At 42.7% G+C, this 23,712-nt stretch overlaps 1 protein-coding gene across 10 annotated transcripts in view; it reads right to left on the bottom strand.

The window, feature by feature from the left end:
• The window catches only part of KLHL13 (kelch like family member 13), a 91,473-nt gene extending 71,522 nt beyond the window's left edge, over window positions 1-19,951 (bottom strand). For 3 of the 10 annotated variants that reach the window (XM_075106848.1, XM_075106837.1, XM_075106842.1), the window contains exons 1-3: window positions 19,850-19,951; window positions 9,600-9,687; window positions 1,007-1,065 (exon numbers count right to left, since the gene is read on the bottom strand). In XM_075106848.1, coding sequence (XP_074962949.1) covers window positions 1,007-1,065; window positions 9,600-9,629 — 89 coding nt within the window. In that variant the 5' untranslated portion in view covers window positions 9,630-9,687; window positions 19,850-19,951. Of the gene's footprint in view, window positions 1-993; window positions 1,066-9,599; window positions 9,688-19,849 lie in introns of those variants that run through there. The other 7 variants (XM_075106840.1, XM_075106844.1, XM_075106841.1 and 4 more) reach the window with 5 other exon arrangements.
• Between the last annotated feature and the right edge of the window lie 3,761 nt (window positions 19,952-23,712).

Genomic DNA, 23,712 nt, shown 5'->3' with positions numbered 1-23,712 from the left:
AGGCACCGTCTCCTAGATAATCACCACTAGAACAAAGCAGTAGCTCCAGAGCATCAAAACTTACAGTTTAAAAGATCACATTACTTGTATTATACTTTTAAAAAAAAAAGGGCACGAAAACTATCATGGAAAATCCTAAAATAACATGCTGCTTTAATTCCCAACTGTACTGGAAATTTGGCAGAAAAAAGGAAACACAGGGACTAACGGCCCCAAAGGAGAGAGCTGGCTGAGGAATCTGCAGCATTACAAACACTGCATATTTATGGAGTCCATCTGACAAGTAAGACATTGCATCACCTAACTGTGGTCATTAAAAATGACCTTGTTTCCACAAAAGTAAAACATTTAAGTACTTATTTAGGTACAATTATATTCTGACACAGAGGTTCTTCCTCTCCTGCAATATTTTGGGAGCGCGGTTTAACTGCATGCTCCTAGAATATTATTGTGTTCCAGCAGACAGGAACTGAAAACTTTCAGGAAAGCATCTACCGACTGCTACTATTCCCATCTTCTTAATGGCAAATATATCAGACCTCCAATCAAAATCAGACAAGGACAATACAGTGTTAACAGCCTGTCATAGGATAGGTAGCACCTGTAAGCTTGACAGAAGAGCTTCTGGAAGTGCCAAGTTAACCCTGCTAAAGGTTACCCGTACACCCAACCTGAGGGGGTTTCACTGGTGTCTAGCACACATTCAACAGCCAACAGGAAAAGCCTTTGGTAGCTTGTGGAAAAGTTAGGCACCATGGTTAGTCATTTATGAAACCATACATATTCTATTGCCCTGTCTTCCAGCTCTCTATTTCAGTGATCAGCTTTGTCTGTGGTTTCCATGAAGGGCTCTATATTTACAGCTTTCCAGAACCAAATGAAACTGTTAGGCAAACAGCAGTTATTCGGGGGGGGGGGGGGGGCGGGGGGGAGAAGAAGGGGAGGAGGAGAGAAATTCCCACATTAGCATTTTGGGCTTTTTAGAAAACACACATCAGTTACTCACAAAGTATCTCTCCACATCATCTCTGATAAGCGGAAATATCTCCTCTGTTCTTCATGCACCTGTAGTCAAACAGAAAAGAATTGAACAGTCACAGACAGACATCCCAAAACAGCATCTGCCCCTCAGATCCCATGGGTTTTCACAAAACAAACCAAGATTCATTCTAAACATTCACACACAATATGACCTTTCCCCATTTCACTAGCTTTCTCCAGTAAAATTAGAGATAAAGGAGCACAAAAGAAATAAAACTGCTTCTTGTTTGCATATATCACCCTGCTCTCTGCTGTGGAAACAAGGATGAATTATGAAAACTGATCAAGTGAACAGAGAGAGCACATGCCCTAGATTTTTCAAATAATCTCTTCGTTTAACCCAGTTGTTCCTGAGCCTGCCTATCCCATGAACAATTTACTGAAAATGGAAGCTGTGACTGATTAAAGCCACCTTTTATTTTAAGAGGGAGAGAAACAGCTCGAATTATTTATGTGCAAGACGTAATCACATTAATTTGTACAGGAGAGGCCAAAATTTTAATGAGTTCCATTTTTAAGATCTAATATAGTTCAAAAACTCCTTGTTCAGTTTTTTTTTTAATGTCTCAAGAGTATGATATCTGACAGCCATTAACCGAAATGAAAGACTACAGACTATATTCAAGTTTGTGAACTCATACTTCCACTTGAAGGGACAGTGAAAAAGTAACATTTCAATTTGCTGACATCATTTAGCAGCAAGCGTTGCAAAATATAACTATGCAATACCCCTGAAAAAAGCCACACTTCTGATTTTTGGTCTTTTATATATTTCCCATTGATAAACATAAGGGAAGAGTAAAAAATTAGTAGCTTTATGAATTAAATATTTCTTTAAAGCAATTTACTACTAGTTCACAGCCTGAAGCAGAAAATCCTATTTCTTAATTACTAGTTTTAACATGCAAAAGTAAGATTTACTGTTTTGTGACCATATCTAGCTATGTAACAGATTTGAAATAACAGGTCCTTTATATGTAACAGAAAATCTTCTGCAAACCATCCTCTCCCCTCCAACTGCTCTGTACCATCACAAATAAAATTCTGACTTCAGAGAGTAGGTCACAAGCAATGCTAATTTAGGAGCCTGTCAAATTTTATTTTGTTAAAGCAGATTTACGGATTTCATGGAAAGAAATCGCACACAGTATTTGTAAGCATGAATTATAAATTCACTGTGTGCTTTGCAGTACTTTAAACATGCCGTCACGGAGACGGCATCAAACAGAATTGTTTAACAGCACCTAACTTGCCCGCTCCCTCCCACTGATGCTACAGCAGCTGGTAGAATAATGTGTTTCTTAACTCCTGGTGTTGCTGCACCTCGGGACAGCCTCTTGTTTCAAATAAACTCCAGGCCCTCCTCTATTAAAGAAGTCTGCTGAGTAAATCGGATACATTTTATCTGTCCTCCATCATAAAACTAACACTTTGAAAAAGTACCACGTACACCTGAACTTCTTTCCTATCATCACACTCTGAAATGGTTATTTGCAAAGTCCTACGTGATGTGCAGTGTGGTTAATGTAATTCGGATGGATGCTGCAGCCTCACTCCTTGCTTTACCATCCTGCGGACATCGCACCAGCTTCTCTCCTGAGGCGAACGCACTACACAACAGTAAGAAGGGATCAAAAGACAGGCAGCCCTCAACTTCATAAAACTCTACGGTTGGGATTAAATTAATTCTAAAACATAAATTAAGTCGGCCTCCTCTTGGGCAAGCATGCACTACAGATGGGTTTGCGTATGTAGTTAAGCATCTTTTTTCCATACACGTGCTCAGTGAGGTCAAAACCACATTCCTTTGATGTGGTCTTTAATAGGGTTGCTTATCTGCACATATCAACTACGCTGCTTACTCCAGCTTGCTTGAAGAGTGTGAAGAAAACCTGACCTTTCAATTATTAACTGCAGATAAAAGTATTTTTTTTAATCCTCCCATTTTACGTATTTCCCTAAACAGGTCACTCCAAGGCAACTAGGCTGGAAGACTGTTCAAGTTTTTGGAGACATAAATATTAGTAGCACATAGTAAATTTGTTCTGTACCCAACAGAACTAGACATGAATTCCTGAAAAGGTCAGTTTCACCTTCTTCCAGAGACTGTTTAACACATTAGACTGACCAAACTGTCTACATACAGTCAGCACTACTTCTAATAACTTTACCCCTGTTGCCTGGTTTCAAATAAAAAGCTATTAGAGTAACTTCAAAAATGAAATCCCTTCTATCTTTATCTCTCTCCTCCCCTCATCAGAAGGTTTCTCTGGGATGAGGTTTTTGCAGAACAGGGCCTGTTACCCGGTCACACTGCTCTGCCTGTGAAAGCAAACCGAGCCAATTATACTGCAAGGTGAAAGCTGAAGTCTTTTTTTTATTTTTAAATTTGGGGATTATTTTTTTTTAATATACCACTGCTGATGGGACAAAAACTACCTCTCTGGAGCTACGTGGCTGGCTTGCAGTCGAAAATAATGAGAAATGCCACAGGTATCTTTTTTCGCTGTACATAGGGAAGAACTAAGGTTTATAAAAATGAATAGTGCAGGATAGGCAAGCTGATGCACACAAGTTCTGAAACTGGCAACTGATGGATTTTCTTCCAATAAAATATAAAATTCAGCAAGTACATGACAAATATTTACCAAGTTTCATTACCACAGAAATTCAGATAGTTCAAATTCCATGTTAAAGATAAAACTTTTCATACTCAGAAGTTTTAGTTAACTTTCAACTTTAACAAGAGCTGCTATCAACTTTTCTGTCCTTACCATTGATTCTACATGTCCAACACACAAATATGAGAAATTCACACCTCTGCTTACAACTTCACAGCTACTCACTGTGTCCACAGAAAGGACAAATCTGACCTCCAGTACTAGCTTGCCTCCCCCTGCCAGGAGCTGGGGACTAAATTTCTCACTGTTGTGCAAGTACCTCAGATCTCTCTGGTTTTGGGTGTTTGCTCTTGTTGCTGCTGTTATATTTTACCATCATTCTTTCAGACATGCAAAAGCAAGTACATATATTTATGAATTATTAATTTCCTATATAACCCATTATATTTATTTTAATGACCTTCAGCATGAATTTAGGAAGATAATTTAAAAGGCATATGGTTAAGACCCATGTAAAACTGATTGGCATTTCACAGGGAAGTTAAACTACTTCTGACTCCAACTCCATAAAATAGATAAAAAACTACATGTGTTGGTCATATGCCAGCGTGCACAACTCGCGTAGCGGACACCCTGTAACACTTATTTTTATGCCTGTATTTAATCTTCCATCAGAATGCTCTAGATTTTTCAGAGTTGAGAGACGACGCACATGGCTTATATAGGTCACTTGTATCAATTACGGTCAGCTCTTCAGGGACATCAGCAAATTAGCGACACAAGGCATGTCAAAGCGTACAATAAAGTGTGCAGGGCACGGTGCAGGCAGCCATTGAATGAACAAGCCCAAGCACCCTCAGTAGCACACAAATGAGCATGCAGTGGATGTGAAAAATACGCTCGTCAGGTCAGAGGACAGACCTCAGCAAACATGCCATTGCCACAGAAGGCAAGCTGTTTTCAAGTGATGCTCAGAAATCACAAAGCTGGAAGATGCTGTGATTCAGCCTGACCTACAGTGTTAACGCAGTCCTTTCTCCAGCACAGTAGCCAAGAAAAATCAGAACCATAACAAAACAGAACTGCTGAAAAAAAGACTGTTGACTAAATCCACAGGGAGCAAGAGGCTAAATTCCAGCCTGGGAACATTAATGAAGGACAGAGTTCCACATTACACTTAGCCTGACCACTTGCCTACTTTGGGCTGAACCTAACAAACCAACCAGTGGCACCCCTCAACAAAAAATGGCTGCCGGAGGGCAAGCAGTGCCCAGCACAGCTAACACTGCCTCCCATCAGACAACCAAGGCGATCCCACTCACCTGGTGGCGGCTGCACATCCCCAGCACCCACCACTGAGCAACTCTGCAAAGAGCAGAGCAGCACTGTTGTCCCGTTTAGCAGCAGTTGATTGAATCTGACACTACACTCTGAAAAGAACTGCTTTAATCTCTAAATAAGAAGTAATAATAAGAGAATCTTTCTTTAAATACAGGGAAGTATATGCCTAAAAAGGCATTTTTAACTTACAAGTAGGATTTAGAATAGCCTGACCTTTGTACATGTTTCTGGACCTTAGCATAGCCTCCCATTTTTTTATAATAGGCATTAGAGCTGCATTACCTGAGAGCAGCATTAACTTATATCAAGTATCACCTGATAATCAATAATTAACAAGTAAAATCATTACTATTTTCCACCTACACATTAGAAGTATTTAACCATTCTCAATAAAAAAAAAAATCAAGTCCATGCACACAAGAAACCCCATATCTTAGACCTCAGAAGGTACAACTGAAGTTACCAATTTGCTTCAGTCGACCAAGGTACTGCATTTGGAAAAACTCATTGTCATAAAGGAGTCCAATAAACTGTTGAAATACAAGTCTAGGTAGCAGAACAGATCTTATCCTAATGGAAATTGAGTAATTGTATTAAGTGAAGGAGTTTTACCCACCAAAAGCAGTGCTACCGTGCTTGTTAACTGCGGTTACATAACATCTTTTGTTAACGTACTTTAAAAATATGTTCAATAAAAATTATATTTGACCTATTCTAAGAACACAAAATAAACCAAGCTTCAGCATGTTCACACAAGCTTAGAAGTCTTCAGTAATATTTTATGTATAAAAAAACCAAGCTTCTCATTATTATAGTATTTCACTCGTACAGAAAAAGAAAATAGTCCTCTGAAGATCAAGCCATTAATACACTGCTTATAAATCACATCCAAGTAAAACACCTGCAGTTTAAAACGGGACCACAAGCATCAGGAAAATATTATGCCGTATTGGAAGCCCCTATATTATGCTCTCAAAATCAGGAGCTTCAACAATTACAGCATACAATAATCCAACCCCAGAGAACAGGCTTTTCTCCAATTAGGTTATCCCTAACGAGGCCAGCTCTGCACACAGCGATCTTAGCCTGGGACCAAAGGAGAGGGGGACAGGGAGAAGGCTGCAGATGACACCCCACGGTGACAAGGAGTTTAAGGTGCCAGCATGGGGAGGCAACAAGGGGCCAGTGTCCCAAAGCACCAGACAGCACGAGTGAGACAAGCCAGCTCCCTGCCAGAGCCATGCAAGACCTGACAGGTTAGGAACTCTCCTGGGTTCACACCGGCTTTGTTGCGCAGACAGCAGCACTGCTCTGCCTCTTCTGCCCTTGGCCCAAATATCTGCACCGTCTCTTCATCCACAGGTGCAGCTCCACGCATCCTTCAGAGCTGGGGACGGCACCCAGGCAGTCTGGCAGTGGCAGCTGCCTAAAATGCTGTTGTCCTCCTACTGCTATTACTACACCCACAATCCGGAGCAGATTGTCCCTACCAATAACAATGCCCACACTCCTGTTTGCAGGTGTCCAGACTATAAAGCAAGCATTTTCCACGCCACTCCTCTATTAAAGGCAACGCAGGCTTCTGCCTCCGCAGTTACAACTGGAGGCCTGGTTTAATCATTATCTCTCAAGACCCCTGAAAGTAGAGTTAGGACCCTCAGCCTACACGGACTGCTTCTGTTTGTCACCCGCTCCGTTCTGTGGAGTGTACGCCCCAGATTGAGGGGCTTCAACTAAATACTGCTCCGCAAGGGTTAATGAAAAGGCCAGCTCACACCAGACTGAAAACATGGGATAACAACAGGAGGTGAAATCCTGTGAAGCTTCCTAGGAAAATAACGTATACTTCAGTAGACTAAAATCTTCCAGTCTTCAGAAGTGACTTATGGAAAGCCAGCATTCATTACCTGACCACGAGTGCAAAAAGCTCAGAACGTTAAAGGTCACTTTCAGATTTTCTGCTGTAAAACTCTTTGGTACCCCTCTCCTATATCACCCACCAGAGTATCAGAGCCACCTGCTTCCCTGAGAAACTAAATCCATGGTATTTCCTTAAGCTACCATTCAAGTATCCATGTGACTAGCCACCTTGGAAACACTTTCCACTGAACTATGAGCCATCCCACCTGCTGTTACTTTCATCAGCCACATCCTTTACCTTCAGGCTTCATCTAAACCACATCCTGGGGGGAAAAAAAAAAAATCTACATATGCAAATAAAGACCTGGGAAAAATACTTCTGGACCAAGTTAGTCAGCGTGATTTCAAACACCAGTCACCATCAGCAAGCTTACTAATTCTGGAGTGCTGTTAACAGGTGAAGGTGGAAGCTAAGGGAACACCTGGCTGCAGATCAACTTAAAATGCACTGGTTTTCCTTTGTTTGCTAACAGCTGTTTTAAGCATGCCTTAAAAAGACACAACTACTGAACTGACAGTTCAGGAAACTCGAGGTCTTAAGGCTATCCAGAGCACAACATAGCACACACCACTCGCTGGCTTATCATGAGCCAAACAAATGATATGAGAGTTGAATAAGATGTATTTCACATGTTAGTAATTCAGCTTATTACTTAGTAGCACATGGACATTTTCTAACACTACTGGATTATCAGCAAAGGTGAGATTTGGATTTCTAATGCTACTTGTCCTAGAAATGGGCATCTAGAACCTCCCAAACACGAGGACCTTGAACATCAGTACAATAACAGTCCAGCTCTTTTGGCCCCAGTTACCACCTCAGAAGAGCCAGAGGAGATGCCACACAACTCTCAGGTAACTGACTGGCAGGGAACAAAAAAACAAAGATCATTCTAGCTGTCTGAACCTGTACCAAGTATCATTTCCATCCTTAAAATTTCTCTTAACTACACCGTACATGCATGATTATTCTCTGAGATTACATACATCTGTTCTCGACTCCACAAGAAATCACAAGGTTTTGGTCATACCAACCTGTGAACAGTGAAGTTCCCTGGCTTACCCTTTGAACAGTGAAGCTTGCTAAACACGACAGTTTAAAATTAATGAATGTTTTACCTCTGAGCAGCACAGCTTAAAATTGTTAGCTCAGTCTATCCATGATCAGAAAAAGTAAACTGAAGCTTTAGCTGCATTTTGGTAAGATTTCAAAGCCATTTAATAATCTACAAATATATACATTTGTCCTTTTCAGCTAAGCTTAAACTTCTGAAGAAGCTGAAAGCAGTCTTAACATTGACTCCTTGTGTTCCATACACTATTTTGTACAAAGAACTAAACAGCTTCCTGTGTCTTCATTGATTGTTCTAATAAATGACCTAGTGACATAATTTGATCCACAACAATTTAACAAATAGAGTATTTTCGAAGGAGAGTTCTGAGATTTTCAAGATATTAACATTGCCTAACATTTAAACTGTATCACCCAGCTTTTGAAAGCCCTGGGTAAAACACAGCTCCCATGGAAGAATTAAACATGACTTGGTCAGAGTTCTACAAAAGAAAATGAAACATTTTTCATTTGAACATTTGCATGTTAAGCATTTAAACTGCTGTGAAGAGTTTAGATACAAAAGCTTCCAAGAGCTGTTCATTTCCAATTGACTATATCCAAATTGTGACATTTAACAATACAAAAGCCTTCTAATTTCTGTCCCAGTAAAGGCTGACAAATAGCATCAACAGCGTCTGCTGAAAATTTACACTTTACAAGCATGCTACTCACCCACACAGTCTCTCATAAGTCATCTATTTTGTACTGGGAAAATTCATCAGAATAATTTTCAACGCATCAATTTAAGGATGCCTACTGCAACATCTGGAAAAGGCTATATAAAGAATACAGAGCATGTACGTGCATAAATATGTACCCTTCACAGTAGAAGGTTGCAGGCTACCAACAACAAAAAATATCTGAATATTTTGATCAACACACAAGAGTACCTTTAAAGGTGCCTGCTTTCCTGCATACACAAACCATTTAATCAACATCTCTATTAAATGCCAAGTTTCACGTCAGGAAAGCACCGTGCAGGAGGTCAGACCAAAGACCTATTTCCCCAAGCTACCTAACAGCAGTCAATACAGGAGCAGCGAGCAAAAGGGAAGCTGCGCTCTGCCAGCTTCGCTCAGCCAGCGTCTTAGGGACTTCCTACCACAAACTGCGTGGGAATGCAGTCTTCACTGCTCAGCAATTGCCTTTTTTCCTTTTGCTAATTTGTCTAATCACATCTCAAACTAATTTGTGTTCAAGATATGCTGTGACAATGGAGTCTCAATATAATTATACACTAGATAACAATGGAGTCTCACACTATAATTACACATTGCAGGACAGCAACCTTCAGCTACCACCTCAATAATTTCATAACACACCACCCATAGCAGCCTTTCCACCTCCAGTGTCACATCGGCTGCAGAGAATTCCCCAGTATTGTTTCCCAAAGAGTGCTCTCCTACAGAGCCACCCCTTGGACTTGCTGTACTGTCTCTTTGCTGCATGAAAAGCTGGGAGCACATCCACATTGAACTACACAATGTGTGCCTAGTCATGTTAATTGACCAGGAACAGTTTCACTAGGGTTTAGCCGTAAAAAAAAAAAAAATTTTGCATACATGAAGCATCTCAACTTTCTTACTGTTCATGGCAGGATCCCAGGGCTATGTTTCGCCATTCCCAAGTAGTCCAGGTTAGTTTTGACATCTAGAACAAGGTTTAGGAAAAGAAAAAAAAAAAATTGTCACACACGTTTGCACACTATTATTCACTGTAGATGTTATTTTAAAGAACTGCAGGGTACAGCACATCCAACAGAGTTAACTATTGGCTTCTGCAGCTCTTTGAGCTCTATCTCCACTGTGAGTGGAAAATTGGATAGCACCACTTCTTGCCTGGAGGGAAAGTTCGCATAACTCACTACAGATCTGTGGCATCCTGATCTTTTCCATGTATACAGAGCATTTCATACAAAATTCTGCAAGACCATGGCTTCAAATAAAAATAAATTTCAACCACAGTGCAGAAGAAAAAAAAGTCAGAGCTAATTTTTGCGTTGAAGCTAGTGAGACAGCCTCTCTGTACATCTCGGAAGTAGAGCCACCATGTTACATAAATCACTAAGAGCATACAAGTCACAGGAGGTACAGAAGTAATACCTTGCATCACGATACTAAGCCAAGCATGCTTTTCATAAATTCTCCCCACAGTTGCTATCACAGCAGGAAGCTGTCTGGCTGGGCTTGCAAAAAGCACTAGTCACAAGGACTTGAAATAGCACAAAGTTCTGGTGAAAGGCTTCACAGCCATTTGGAAGTCATCTCACTGAGCAGAATGGACAACTGAAACCCAGGATTTAGGAGGAGATGCTGCTTTTCTTTTTAATGTTGAAAAGATAGCACATCCAATTGAAAAGGAAAAAAGCAGCCACTTACCCAAAAAACGGAAAGAGCAATTAGCAGTATTGTCATCTGCAATGGCAGTCTTTTTTTAATTCATTCTAATGTAAAGCAGAGTGAGGAAACACAGGCAAAAACGCTGCCAGCTTTCACTTCCTCTGCACTTTGTCTCAGAAAAGAAAAAAACTGAAACATTACACTTGGCAACTCGTATTCTCACATTCAGTTAGCACCAATAAGCGAGGGTCACTTCTATAATTCAATGAATGAACAATATTTTTTCAATTACAAGCCCTTGCTAACCTGAAGTTATTCATTCAGTTAAAACAATAAAACAATACTAAGAACAAAATCACATAGGAAACTGCAAGTTAATCAGTAGTCGCAGATAAGAATCACTACCATGGGACATTCAAACTTCTAATCTTCAGATAACTCCTTTGTTTTGGTTAAGAGGCTACTGCAGTCTTATTCCATGAAGCTTTCTTCCTTTTGACACTCCTCTTTGAAATGCATCAAATTATTTTGCTTTTTATATATGCGCATCTATGCATGGCAGCCATCAGAAAGACCCATGTTCCAGAATTAAAATGTATGTGTCTTTCCTGACACATTAATAACTCATCAGGAAGCCTCTTACACAGGTCATTTTGGTGAAGAAACCCAGAAAGACAAGAGGTTAGAAAGTACTTTCTGGTGGCAAGAAACCATCTAAAACTGGGAGTAAGATCCAGGCTTCCCACCATCCCGTCAGACCATTCTGCATAACCTGCGCCTCTGCAAAGCCGTGTCAGGCTACTCCAGTGACACACACAAGCATTACAGTGGAGGGCCTTATGAAAGGCTCTCAGTAATGAAAATCTCAAACAATGTCAGACTTGTTAGACACATCTGGGGTGGCACTGAAGCAAAGTCAATACAAAGACAGCAGTTTTTTCCTCCAGCCCGTTCAGTTTTTCCTCCTCCCATTTCTTTTTCCACCATTATTTATTCCCAACTCCATGTTCGGGGTTGCAAAGTGTTGCCATGCAACCTCTTCCCTTGCACCTCTGCTTCTTCTGGCCCAACTCCCTGCTATCATTAATTTTGCTAATGAATAAACAATCTGAACTAGCAATGGGAGCTGGTTATAACCATAGCGTGGACTTTTCTGTGTGCACATGGGGAAGACACGATGCTGCTGCACAGCAACCCCACACCACCTCCCATGGCACCCGCAAGCCTGGCAGCACCATCAGAAGAGTGTTAGCACTACTGCCATCCCCTGTATCCCCATAAACTGTCTAAATTTAACTACTTATTTCACTCCACACCAGCAGATCACTACAACCTAACCAGAAAATACACTCATTCCCTAAGAGGATGGTGAATTGGGATTCTCTTACTTCACCCATAATCACAGGGTTATTTGCAGGGGAGAAACCACATTTCTGCCTGTCAAACAGCCTTTTAGCCTGTGAACCTCTGCCCTGGGTCTGGATCTCCTCCTCTAGATACAGCTGTGCCATGGAAGAGAACAATAGCCTGAGCTGCTTGTCCCTGCTCTTTGCCAGAAGGCTACCAGCTGAGCTGCTCGTAAGTACTGTCTAACCTATTTACTCGGGATCAACCAATACAAAGAGTTATTATTTAGGCTGTTTAAACCACTCCAGCTTATTTTGGTTGGCATTCCACAGAAGAGCTCACATAATCGTCTAAGCTGCCAGAGGTAAGGTTTACAGCCCCCTTACTGTAATATTTTCTCCTTCTACAAACCAGGAATGATGGCCAACAGCAAAACCAGACAAGAAACCCCTGCCGGCATCCCAAAAGAAACCAGGGCTGTTGGCACACTCATCACCCAAGGAATGAATTTTAAGAGGTGAGCAAGTCTTGCTTACATCTGCCTGGTCCTTTCCAGGGAAGTAATTTCACCTAGGTTTCAGAGGAGACATAACTCAGAGCTCCACAAGCGGGGACAGCCACATGAGCACCAACAGTAACAGAGCATGCAAGCCTCTGTCCTTGATGGAAGGCAAGAGATGCTGGTAAAATCCATCAAGTTGCCTCAAGGCTACAAGTTCTGAAAGAAATATGCTACCACCACAGGCTAAAGTTAGACTACATGCTTACTGAGATGTTGCCAACAATGTTAACCATTTTTTAATTCTGTTTACCCACCCCACCCACAAACCCCAGAAAAATAACAGGTGGGAGAAAGACTACACTAGCATAACAAGATTTGGGAACAGAAACTGCCTTTTTTTTTTTTTTTACACATGTGAAGCACTATCATACCAAGGCCTTGGTCCATCACTGTGGCTCTTATATGCCATCAGGTACACAGATCAGCAAGAGCACTAAGAAATAAAATTAAAATTAAGGAATTGTGGTATGAAAATAAAACCTCAGGGTCTCTTATCTTCTTGCTAAAAGGAGATGCGACGGGAGTTGTACCATGGTCCATTTAAAGCCTCACAGGAAACTCCGCCACATATTCAGCCTTACATTAAGGTAAGCTACTAAACCATTCCTGAAAAAGATTAGCCTACTTGCAAAGATTTGGGCCAGGCTCTCTTATAGCAAGTGATACTGCCAACATTGCTAAGAGAGCTGGTTGAGTTAATGACATTTCCACCAATTCCAAGGTAGCTGAGAACATGATCATCTCATTACTGCTCTCCTTTCAATAACAAAACTCCCTGTTTGGACATTAAGGACAAACTTTTCAGGCTCAGGGAAAATAAGATACCAAGTCTCACCTGCATTACAAAACTCCCCGCACTAGCCCTTCTACCATTAAAGATGTCAGTGCATTATATTGCCCAAGTCTAATGAAGAATAGAAACAGTGAACGCTTACGCATTTACCGTTACTCCTCCGTGACAAATGCAAGCAGCCGCAAGAGACTGGTTTGATTTGCATAGCCACCGAGGGAGCAATGTAAGGCAACTCAAGCAATCTAGTAAATTCAGATTCAATATTGCTGAACTAGCTAGATTTATCCTTTGATTCTTTTGTAGCTCAAGTGTTTAATTCATAATGACCAGTTTGAATGCATAAGCTTGCAAAGTCTTTAGTTTATATAAAATATACCTCACAGGGCATATACCCTGATGGAAATACTTTAATTCCACTCTATAAGAACAAGCTTAGAACAGCAAACACAAGAGCCCAGCTTAAATTTCTAGATATAACAACACTGCTAAATTACAAATTCAACATTAAAGAGAACAAAACTGGTTACATTCTGTTTCTGTTAAAAGCTTCCATCATAAGCAGGCAATAAAATATAGCTGTTAATAAGTGACAGCAATACAACCACATATGTATTTTGTAACTTCTAGTTGCTACTACTTAAAAAGTTACTCACTAGCAGTGAGTAGATGATCAGGGAAAGGAGGTGGGGAGATAAACTATCAATACAAGTCTTCTACAACTCTGGCACCGTGGTGGATAATCCGCTTCTCAAAAAATATTCATACAGGATACATGCCAACATCTATAGGATTCTAGTGCCACTCACAGCTTTCTTTAAATAATGGATGTGCTACTCACTTCCTCTGTTCTATTCAAAAATCTGTGGGCAGCCATAAACTTGCCCAGATCCATGCCTGTTTTATAACAGAGAAGCTACTTGAGAGTCAGACACTGAGAAGCCAAAAGTTGACAAGGCAGAAGAGCAACCCGTTTCTCCCTCTCTGCTTCCTTCAAGAGCCAGATAATACATAAGCAGGATGCAGGCCAGCGTTTTGATTCCTCCAGAGCTGAGACAAAAGCTTTCCCCCTGCCTTACTGTAGCACAGAATTCATACTTTCATTTAAAGATTTACCGAAAGCATGAATTTACATGGATCATTCAGCTCCTACACAGGTGGAAAGATAACTGGAGAACAGCAGCCCCAGGAATATGTCTTTAAAAGCATCTGCAAACATGACTAGGTTGAAGCAGGAGCACTGCCCCGGTCCTGCTGCACTGAATTTGATGCTGCATCCCCAGCATGTGCTGGGAGAAACACTCCTGCTTTCCCCCCACTCACCTCCAGCCACATCATTCCTGCTTCTACATGTGAGAGCAACAGCAACGTGTAGCCACAGGGTGAGTTAGCAAACCGATAAAAACATTACTGAGTGAGTTTCCCATGAGATAAGCAGCATGAAAGAAATCACACTGCAATCACACAAGCATTAGCTTTCTGCCAAGGGAGCCGCAGCTGGAGATCAGGGCACAAGGTGGGACCACCCAGAGATGCATCAGATGAGGTACCTGCAGCGCCAAACTGTCTCCAAAGCTTCGAGCTTCAGATTTTGTCCTCCAAGTATTAATTTTCTGTTAATTTTCAATCCATAACAAGTTTATGAATGTTTTAAATTTAAGAGATGTTTTGCATATATTCCTTACAGAATTATTTAAATATGTAGAAAATATACTACAACAATGTGTAACAAAAACAGAGCTTCAGCTTTAGAGAGCTGGGGTTTGTGCCAGTACAGTAAAAATATGCTGGATATTTCAGATCACCATCTTAACATACTGCTGGATATTTCACATTAGCAATATCAGATAAGGTCAGTTATTCAAAAGAATCAAGGTTTCCACGATGCTAAACAAAATGTACGTGGGACACATTCAATTTGACTCTAGAACAGACCACTCACGTGGAGATCCCAAAGAACAATCAGGAAAAAGGAACTGGGCTCCAATTCACCTGTTAACCCTTGCTTTCTTTGACCTACCAGATTCCCTCTAGTATTTAATAATTATTGCTCATAGACCTTAAAAATTCTGCTTCATTTTTTTCATGACATGGAACCTCACCTTCCTCATAACAACAGTCTGCACTTGACCAGATGGATGTGCAATCAAGCTCATTTACAATGTGCCATGGATTTCATTTGTCATGTTGCTAAATCCTAGCCCACAATTTCTGAAAAATTTCTGATTGATGCAGACTGATAAAACTGGCCCTGAGTTTATTTTTCTAAGAATCAAGGAACAAAGTTCTTCCCTCGCTTCCCTGCAAATATGGAAATTTCCATTTGTAACAGGACTAACACGCTGACATGCTGAGCACTGTATGTCTGTTAAAACATTTACTTTTAAGTCCTCGGAGCTAGGACAGGCACTCCAATTATCCCATCCCTGGTTTTAACCATGAGACCTGTGCAACACATTCCCACGTGCTTTGTGCCGACTGTTTTTTCTCCTAGCAAGGTGGAACAGCTTAGACAGGACCTCTGTCCTAAAGCAGCTTACACCTCCCACATTCAGGCAAATAAAGAAACTTCTGAGGGGCAAGACAAACAGGTATGTATGCCAGTAGGCAGAAGGAGCCAAAGGAAGGTGTCTGACATCATGGGTAAATAGTCCTGCTGCTTTGACTAATGATCACCAGTTCCACTTCTGGCCCCATCCACACCCGTGGAAGAAACACATCAGCAGTTTTGCCCCCTCGATAGCCTTCCATGTGCACCACTGCTGGGGCCCCCCTCCAGAGCAGCGTCCCTTGGAAAGGAACAGCAGAACACATAACCTGACAGTTCAAGTAGGCACAGGGCACCTTGCAAGTCTGATGCTCTTTAATATGGAAATAGAAAAAGGGTTGTAGTTGCTTAGATTTTGAGGAGAACTTAAAATAAAGGCAAAAGTTCTAAAAACTTCTTTGAAAGCAAAACTTCTGTTCACAATCTATTTTCATTTCTACTTTCACCTGTATGTAAGCTTTCTCATGCTTCATATTTAATATTTCATATTAAAGAAACAAAGCTTTAAAAACAGAGTGCGCTGGCATTGCCAAGCAAATCTCTCAGGCTTCACAACTATAGAACACACCACCAAGCAGCTGCATCTATCACAAAGAAGTTAAAACAAAAGCCCCATGAAATCATATGACCAGTGTCATTAGTATTTACAACAAAGAACTGTTTCCACAAAAGGAAACAAAATGACATATTTCCTACAGCAAGTTTAAAGCAAAAACATCGACAGCACAAATCAGTAGCTGGTGCATTCTTCAAAAAATTAGTACACCTGATTTGTTTAAAAATCGCATCTCAAAATAGGCATGGAAGACAACAAATTCATTATAAGACACTGAACATAGGAAATGTTTTGAATTTTCTTACAGTTAGTCTTCTGAAATACAAAGGCCAATTAAAGGAGTCAGACTTAAATTTCGTCCCAGCTTACAAGCTGCTCTTGGGTTCAAACAGGTCCCTTCCTACCTCATAATCCAAAAAGACATCGTTAAGAAATGCACTTCTGAAACACTGCTGCCACCAGTACCAAGTCACACATTGCAATTCCCTGTATCTCCCACCTCAGTGCACTTACGGCTTAGTTCCCCTGTTGGATCCTCTGACGCAGGACGCAGGCTACCCGCACTATACAGCGCAGGCGCACTTTCACCCCTAAACGCTTACTACCATGTGAAACCCTTAGAGAAACTGGCAAATTTCTCAAGTACCCTGAATGCCCCCTGAGAGCCTGCCCTTTCTTCCACAGACTAATACCCAACATCGCTTCATTACTTCCTAGTTTTTCAAAGACACTTTGCTTAGGGATAGCAAACATACTAAGGTAAGTTTCTTCCACACTAGTGTTTTTATTTTATCCATAAAGCTCTAATCTCCCAATTTTAAGAAAACTGTTGCATTACAAACAGTTAAAAAGAAAACCATAAAAATATTTCCACCCAGTACTCTGACAATGTAGTACAGCTGTGAGAATTTTAAAAAGCTGAAAGTAGAGAACCTGGAAAGGAAAGCAGAACATACGTTGCCCCATCTATTTAAGCTTTTGCCTCCCACTCACACCCATACACGCTATGCCAGATCTGCGATAAAGGCATCTATCCCTGTGAACCTAGCCCAAGGCCATCGAAGTCAACTTTCATAAGCTATTAAGTCATTAGAAAAGTTTTGTACTATTGATACAGTGAAACAGCCAAACACCAAATACTCTCCCTCTGAGGCTGTTCTGAAAACGAATGCTTCATAATCGTTCCATTTTTGCCACAGTGCAGTTTCTCAGAAAGTTTTGCTGGCACAGGTGTATCAACTGAAAAGGAAAAAGAAGCCCTGTACTAAGGATCTCTGCTACTTCAGCATATAACAACCATGAAAAAGCAGAGCATTTTTGCCAGCTTTGCTTGTGGTGTTTGTGAAGGTGATACTAGTGCTGGCAGAAACACTCCTAGCAGCACACACTGCAAATTCATTCGGAGTCTCTATCAACATGTTTCTTTGCAATGTGAACTAATCACCCTTTTCTAAACGCTGGACCACACTAAGAACATATAGCCCTCGAGGTATCATGGGAACTTTTAATTCAGACAGCAGAGGTTATGCCTTTAGATCCAGACGTCCTGGGCTGGATATCCACTGTCAAAGTAGTACATACAAGTATCATATTACACTGAGATACACTCAACATGACATCGTTTGTTGATTTTTATTTTTTAAGGAACTCCAACATTCTTCTCAGCTTGTTGCAAAACAAAGCAAAAAAACCCATATATAAGGTTACCATAATGCAGGGGGAAAAAGCAAGGCTTTACTTTGTACGCTCAATCCAACAGTGCTTCTAGCCAGCTCACGTGCCAGCGCAGAGCCCTTTCTGCAGCAGCTACATTTCACTTCCCCTCTGAGCCCCCTTACAACTTAATGAAGGGTTCTTCATCAGTCTCTCACACCGCCTCTGTAGCAGTATCAGCTGAACGTACTCCCTCTCTGCCTCACCCCGAGCCAAATCCTCAAGGCTGTTTGAGATGATCCCAGAGCTTATATCCCCCCAGACACGCTGCCCTACCGTTTGTGGGACCGCACTGCAAACTGGACCAGTGAGCCTGTGCATGACCCTTTTCTTTCCTAGCTGGGTAAGTTTGCTGATCTGCTTCATGCCTGGCATCCCCAAAAGCTGTGCCAGTGACACCGCAAGTCGCGGAATCCACCAAGCCAACACTACTGCTACAGATTAGGTACAGTTGAACTATGGCCTCAGATGACTTTCAGTTTAGTGAATCCCTTACAAAAGAGCAGAAGAAACCCTTTAAAAATTTAAAAAAAAAAAATGCTGGCTGGGGCAAAGTCACTTTAATTCATTTTTGACACCTGGTGTCAAGCCAAGGCTCACTAGAAGCAGTCTTGCTTCTTTGAAGCAGAGCAGCATGTAAATTTGTGCTGGCAGCTCACTACAATTTTTTGAACTTCAGAAGTGAAGGAAAATGTTTAGAAGCACAATTTTGAAAAATCACAGAATCAAAGAGATCACAAGCAGTGCATTCAGGATCACATTTAATCCTAGTTACTACTCAAACTTTCTTTTACTATCAACACTCTGCAGTGTATTCCAGTATTAAATGAGATTGCAGAACAGGCTTTACCGTGAAATCAGAGAAGTGGGGAGAGTGCCCTGAAGGTTCTTCATTAGCATTATCTCTACACGTAGCTCACTGGGGAAAGAATAAGGAAGACTCCTCTGTGGCATTCTATTCAAATGTATGAGCCATAGTTAAATGGGTACGGGAGATATTTCTGATGCAGCATCGGTTTCATTAACACTCAGAACATCCAAGCTAAAGAGTCCTTTGCCATACAAAGCTGAAAAAGATGTGCGCCTTGCATCTCCTGAATTATAAAAAGGGCCCGAGCCAAGACTCCAAGGGCTCTCAAGTTAATATCGCACTTTTCACACGGAGGCAAAAAGTCCCGAACAGTACCTAGCAAAAACAGAGCTTGGCCTAAATTTTATGCGAACAGGGAGAAGAGGGAACCGGCAAGTTAATAACAACCTACAGCTACATCCCCATTTGTAATGGCTCCGTCTCAGAACTAATCCCCCAAACCCCTCGCTGCACCCAGACCTCAGCCAGCCGGCCAGGGAACAATAAACACTGGTGAGCAGAAAGGGTCGGGGGAAGGAGGAGCACGATTTCAGCCACCGTAACACAATGCCTGCCAAGGAGGGCCGAAGACACTTTTTCAGAGAGGAACAAAGCACGCAGCCGGTCCCGAAGCGAACCGCCCGCTGCGACCCCAGCCCGGTCACTCCCGCTTCCAGCCCGGCCACCCCCACCCGGGACCCCCGGCCTGCGAGACCCCCGCGCTGCCCTCCTCGCCCTCCCCGACCACCGCGCACCCCCCGAGGCAGGGCGCGTTTGCTCCCCCCTCGCACGCAGCGCACCCCTGCTCCTGCCCCCTCGCAGGGTACTCCCGGCTCCAAGGAGAGCACCCCCTTTCCCCCCCTCACAAGCCGGGTCTCCCCCCGCTACAAACAGCGCTCCCTCCCCCCGCCCTCAGGGCAGGCCCCGGCAGCGAGGGAACCCCCGCCCCGCCGCCCCCGCCCCGCAACGCGCGCAGCGGGCGGCCCCACGACCCCCACCCGGCCCGCGACCCCCGGCCCCGCAGGCCCCGCAGGACACAGGGCCCCCGGCCCCACCGGGACTCCGAGCGGGGCGGACCCGCGGGGCGTCCCCGCGCACCGCTCTCACCTGCGGGCTGCGGCTGCCCGCCCGGCGGCGGGCCCCGCTCCGGAGCGTCCCCGAAGTCCCGAGCGCGGCCCCGCTCCCCGCGCCCGCCCGCCGCCGCCTGGCCCCGCCCCCCGGCGCCGTACGTCACCACCCGCGCCAACATGGCGGGCCGCCGCGCCTGTGCGCAGGCGCACGGGAGCGCCGCGGGGGCGGGGGGCAACGCGCGGCGGGTGGGGCTAGGTGAGGGGGTGGGTCTGGGGGCGGGGCCGAGCAGTGGGAGAGGCGGGGTTGGGGAAGGGGGCGTGGTCTCTGCGCCTGCGGGGCGGTGAGGGCGGCCAGATGGATGGACGGATGGACGGATGGACGGATGGGTTGATGGGTGGATGGATGGTGGATATATGGGTCGATGGATGGATCGATGGATGGACCCTGGGGTGCACGGGGCAGTAGCTCTGCCAGCAGGGGCTGTCTCCAGGAGCGCAGACAGCAAGGGGCAGCAACAGTCCTCGGTGACTTAGTGAATGCGAGTGATAGATGTACAAAACCATCTCCTAGTGTTCTCCGGCGGATTGATTTGGGACTGGCATCTTCACCAAGTGAAAGGCGAAGCCCAAGGTGCTCTCCCGACCGTAGCGTTTGCTACTGGAAAGCTCAGAATTGTTTCACCTGCTCCCGTAACACTGCAGGATAGTAACCCTGAAGCTTCTTCACAGTCTTCTTCACTCTTTCATGTGGCTGCAGCTCTGGTTTTGGAACTGCTGTCCTTCTACCGTTCTGCCTGTATTGTTTCCTGTAAACACACCTTTAATTACTGAACCCCCAACATTCAGCAAATTTTTGACTGTAGGTAATCTTAGGGCAAATAATGCCTTAGTAAACCCAGTCAACCCTAATGAAGTTGTAGGAATTTCAGCAATGCAATTCAGGGCAGAACTTGATGCAAAACTAATTATGAAACCATACGTAGCCTTCCAGCTAAGACTGCAACCATCTCCTTATAGCACCTCTGTAACCCCAGCTTGCTAAATGCCCTCGGCTTGAATGATGCCAGCTTTAACCTTAAAGGAAAGGTTAAACCACCTTTGAGACCATACCACACCATTTGGGAGTTGCATATCTTCAACACTTCTTGCTTTTAAAGCTGTCTTTTTATCTAGAAATTTTAAAAATTGGCTTATCAAAGCCAGTGCATCATCTATCTCAGAGCAAAACAGATTCTGGTTAAGTAACTCTAACAGATTTTGCTATGGGCAGTTTCAGGTTCACTTCTGTTCTCTTCACATCATTAACAGCAACTGAAGCAAATTCAGGCACAGAGAACCAACCCATCACTGCACTCAAGGTGACAAGAAATTCAGTATTTCATTTGCAGAAGAAAGCATTTTTTTTTTGTATATTTTTCCTACTTCTACCCTTGAAAATGACCTCTTGCATGAGCCAGCACTAATCTCGACTTATCTTTACAAAACTTTGAGAGGAACGCACCTCTGCTGAGAAGAGATGTGGACATAGCGACATGCTGGGTATTTCCCAAATGTTCCCTAAGAGAATAACTCAAGTCTCAGAATGTGCTCACTCACAATGTTTTACAAAAAGCAGCTTCTAATAGTGAGTTCTTCACATTTTTACTTGTCTATTTCCATTAGAAATAAAGTAAAAATTGCCATTTAAATAGGCTGTAGCTATGAAACACATGGCCTTGTAGATATAATGTTCTTGCAGTTCTTTTTACTCCCAAGGCAAGATAAAGTCTCTAACACACATTTAACATCTTGTCCAAGTTTCAAACCAATCCCACACTTCTAACCACACAGAAACTTTACCTCTTTGCTTACTTACATGGCAGAAGGTGTTTTTTTTACACTCCAGGTTCCATCTCATTCCACAGTTGAATATACTCCCTTTTTTTTTCTTTTTTTTTTTTTTTTTTTTTTGGTTAGGACCTCGCAAACGAATCAAGTGCTAATTGTGCTTCAGTGTTCTTCTAATGGTTCCACCTTGAAAACCAGGCAAGCTTTCCCAGGCTTTACCTGGGGGGCGTCTCAGCACCAAAACCTATGGATGTGCCTCTGGCAGTGCCCAGCAGATGACAGCCCAGCTGGGCAGGGGAAAGTTGGGAAGCTCTGTTCAGCAGACCTACGCTTTGTCACTAATGATTTCCTCTTCAAAATACATGTACTAGGTTTGCTCAAATGTTATTTTGTCATTAATAAAGTTGTTCTAAGCATACTTTTCTACAAAGCTTTGTTGTCTGTTATGTATTTCTCTGCAACAAACCCACCTTAAATTTGCTTTAGACTCTCTGACAGGCATCTCACAGTATAAACACGATATAAGACAAACATATAAAATTACTAATATAAAGTAATTTACATAACTACTACAAGGGTCTAATAATTTCCTATTAAAGTCTACTGATAGCATAGTTCCCTTCAAAACATCATTCTAAGTATTTATGCCCACAAATCTGACACTTGATAACTATACTGTACACAATTCGCTGTGGCAATATATGTTCTCAGCATCTAACAACAGTATAAAGAATGAACAAAATTACCAGTTCAGACAGAGCATGTTTATATTCACCTCGCAATCATTTTGCATTCATATTACAGATTAAATATAGAGAACCATATCTGTTAAGTAACATTTCCTGTTCAGAATTTTTACAACTTGATTTTATCTAAAAAGAAAAGTTAACACATACCCACCGCCACCTGAGCTAGAAACAATTCACTCTGAACATTTGCCATAAATTATAACAGAATCTATTATGAAGCCAAACACAGAACTTGGGTAGAAGAGGAACTAAGCTCTATTAAGCTTCAATTGCTTGTGACGAGGTAGATTCACTATTTGCAGTTCTGCAGATATTCACCGGTGAACTTAATTTGAGCATGTGAGAAGCTGCAGTGGGAGTACCCATAAACGTGTATTTATGGCAGCATTTCTCCAGCCGTTTCAGCTTGCATCCCCTGCCAAAGTGAAGTGTACCATCCATGACCCCTTCTCCAAGTTCACTTCTGCAGGGATGCATCTGCTTCCAGCTCCCAAAGCAAGCTTATGAGCTGCAAGAGCACTTTTTATTTCCCCTAACCTTTTGTATGCTGCAGTTTAGGAAACAGTTACTTTCAGGATTTATACTTTCTCTGTACTGAAAATGTTCTGTGTTGGATAGATCTGCATATTCATGCCACAATAACAGCCTCGCAAAATTAAAATCATTCTAAAATGAGAGGCGAGGTGCGTATTTGTCAAGCAGTAAACACTAAAAATATTTTGTGATTAAAAAAATCATTCATTTTAGGTATTTTTAAAGCCCTCGACATCCTCCCTCACCCACAGCTACAGACAGCTTGATTCCAGCCATACACGCTGCATTTCCAAAGTTCCCTGGCTACTCTGGTCCCCGCTAATGCAAAATAAATCCTATGGAGCTGGATTTTCCAAGTCATTTTATTAACCTGGAATAAAAAGGAACATCTGCTGCGTGCAGGCAGCCGGTTCGCGGCTCCTCCCGCAGGCTGGCATCCCATCCCGAAGGCCGGCATGTGCAGACGGAAGCTGCTCAGCAACAACCATCTGGAGCAGCTCCGTGAGTATTACTCCAACCTCCGAGAGGGAGAAAGGGGTCTGCGCAGCAATAAATGGTGTTTGCTGAGGCTGGTAAAGCCTCATAAAAAATCTTTTCAGACTGGTGCATGCCTACATCCTAGCCTTGCTGTTCTCCTCCGGTGTGAACTGGAAAGTTCCCCAAGGAGACTCTCGAAATAAAAATCCCAAGAAGGAGGTTCACTGTCCCGGCAGTGCTCTGCCACAGTGTCCTACTCCATCTCCACTTCAGCAGCGCCCAGGAAGCACCAAGCACTTCCCAGGAGCGCCAG

The sequence above is a fragment of the Phalacrocorax aristotelis genome, chromosome 11, assembly GCF_949628215.1.
Source record: "Phalacrocorax aristotelis chromosome 11, bGulAri2.1, whole genome shotgun sequence".
Lineage (NCBI taxonomy): Eukaryota > Metazoa > Chordata > Aves > Suliformes > Phalacrocoracidae > Phalacrocorax > Phalacrocorax aristotelis.
The sequence above is the reverse complement of the archived record's forward strand: the minus strand, read 5'-3'. Positions and strand labels throughout refer to the sequence as shown.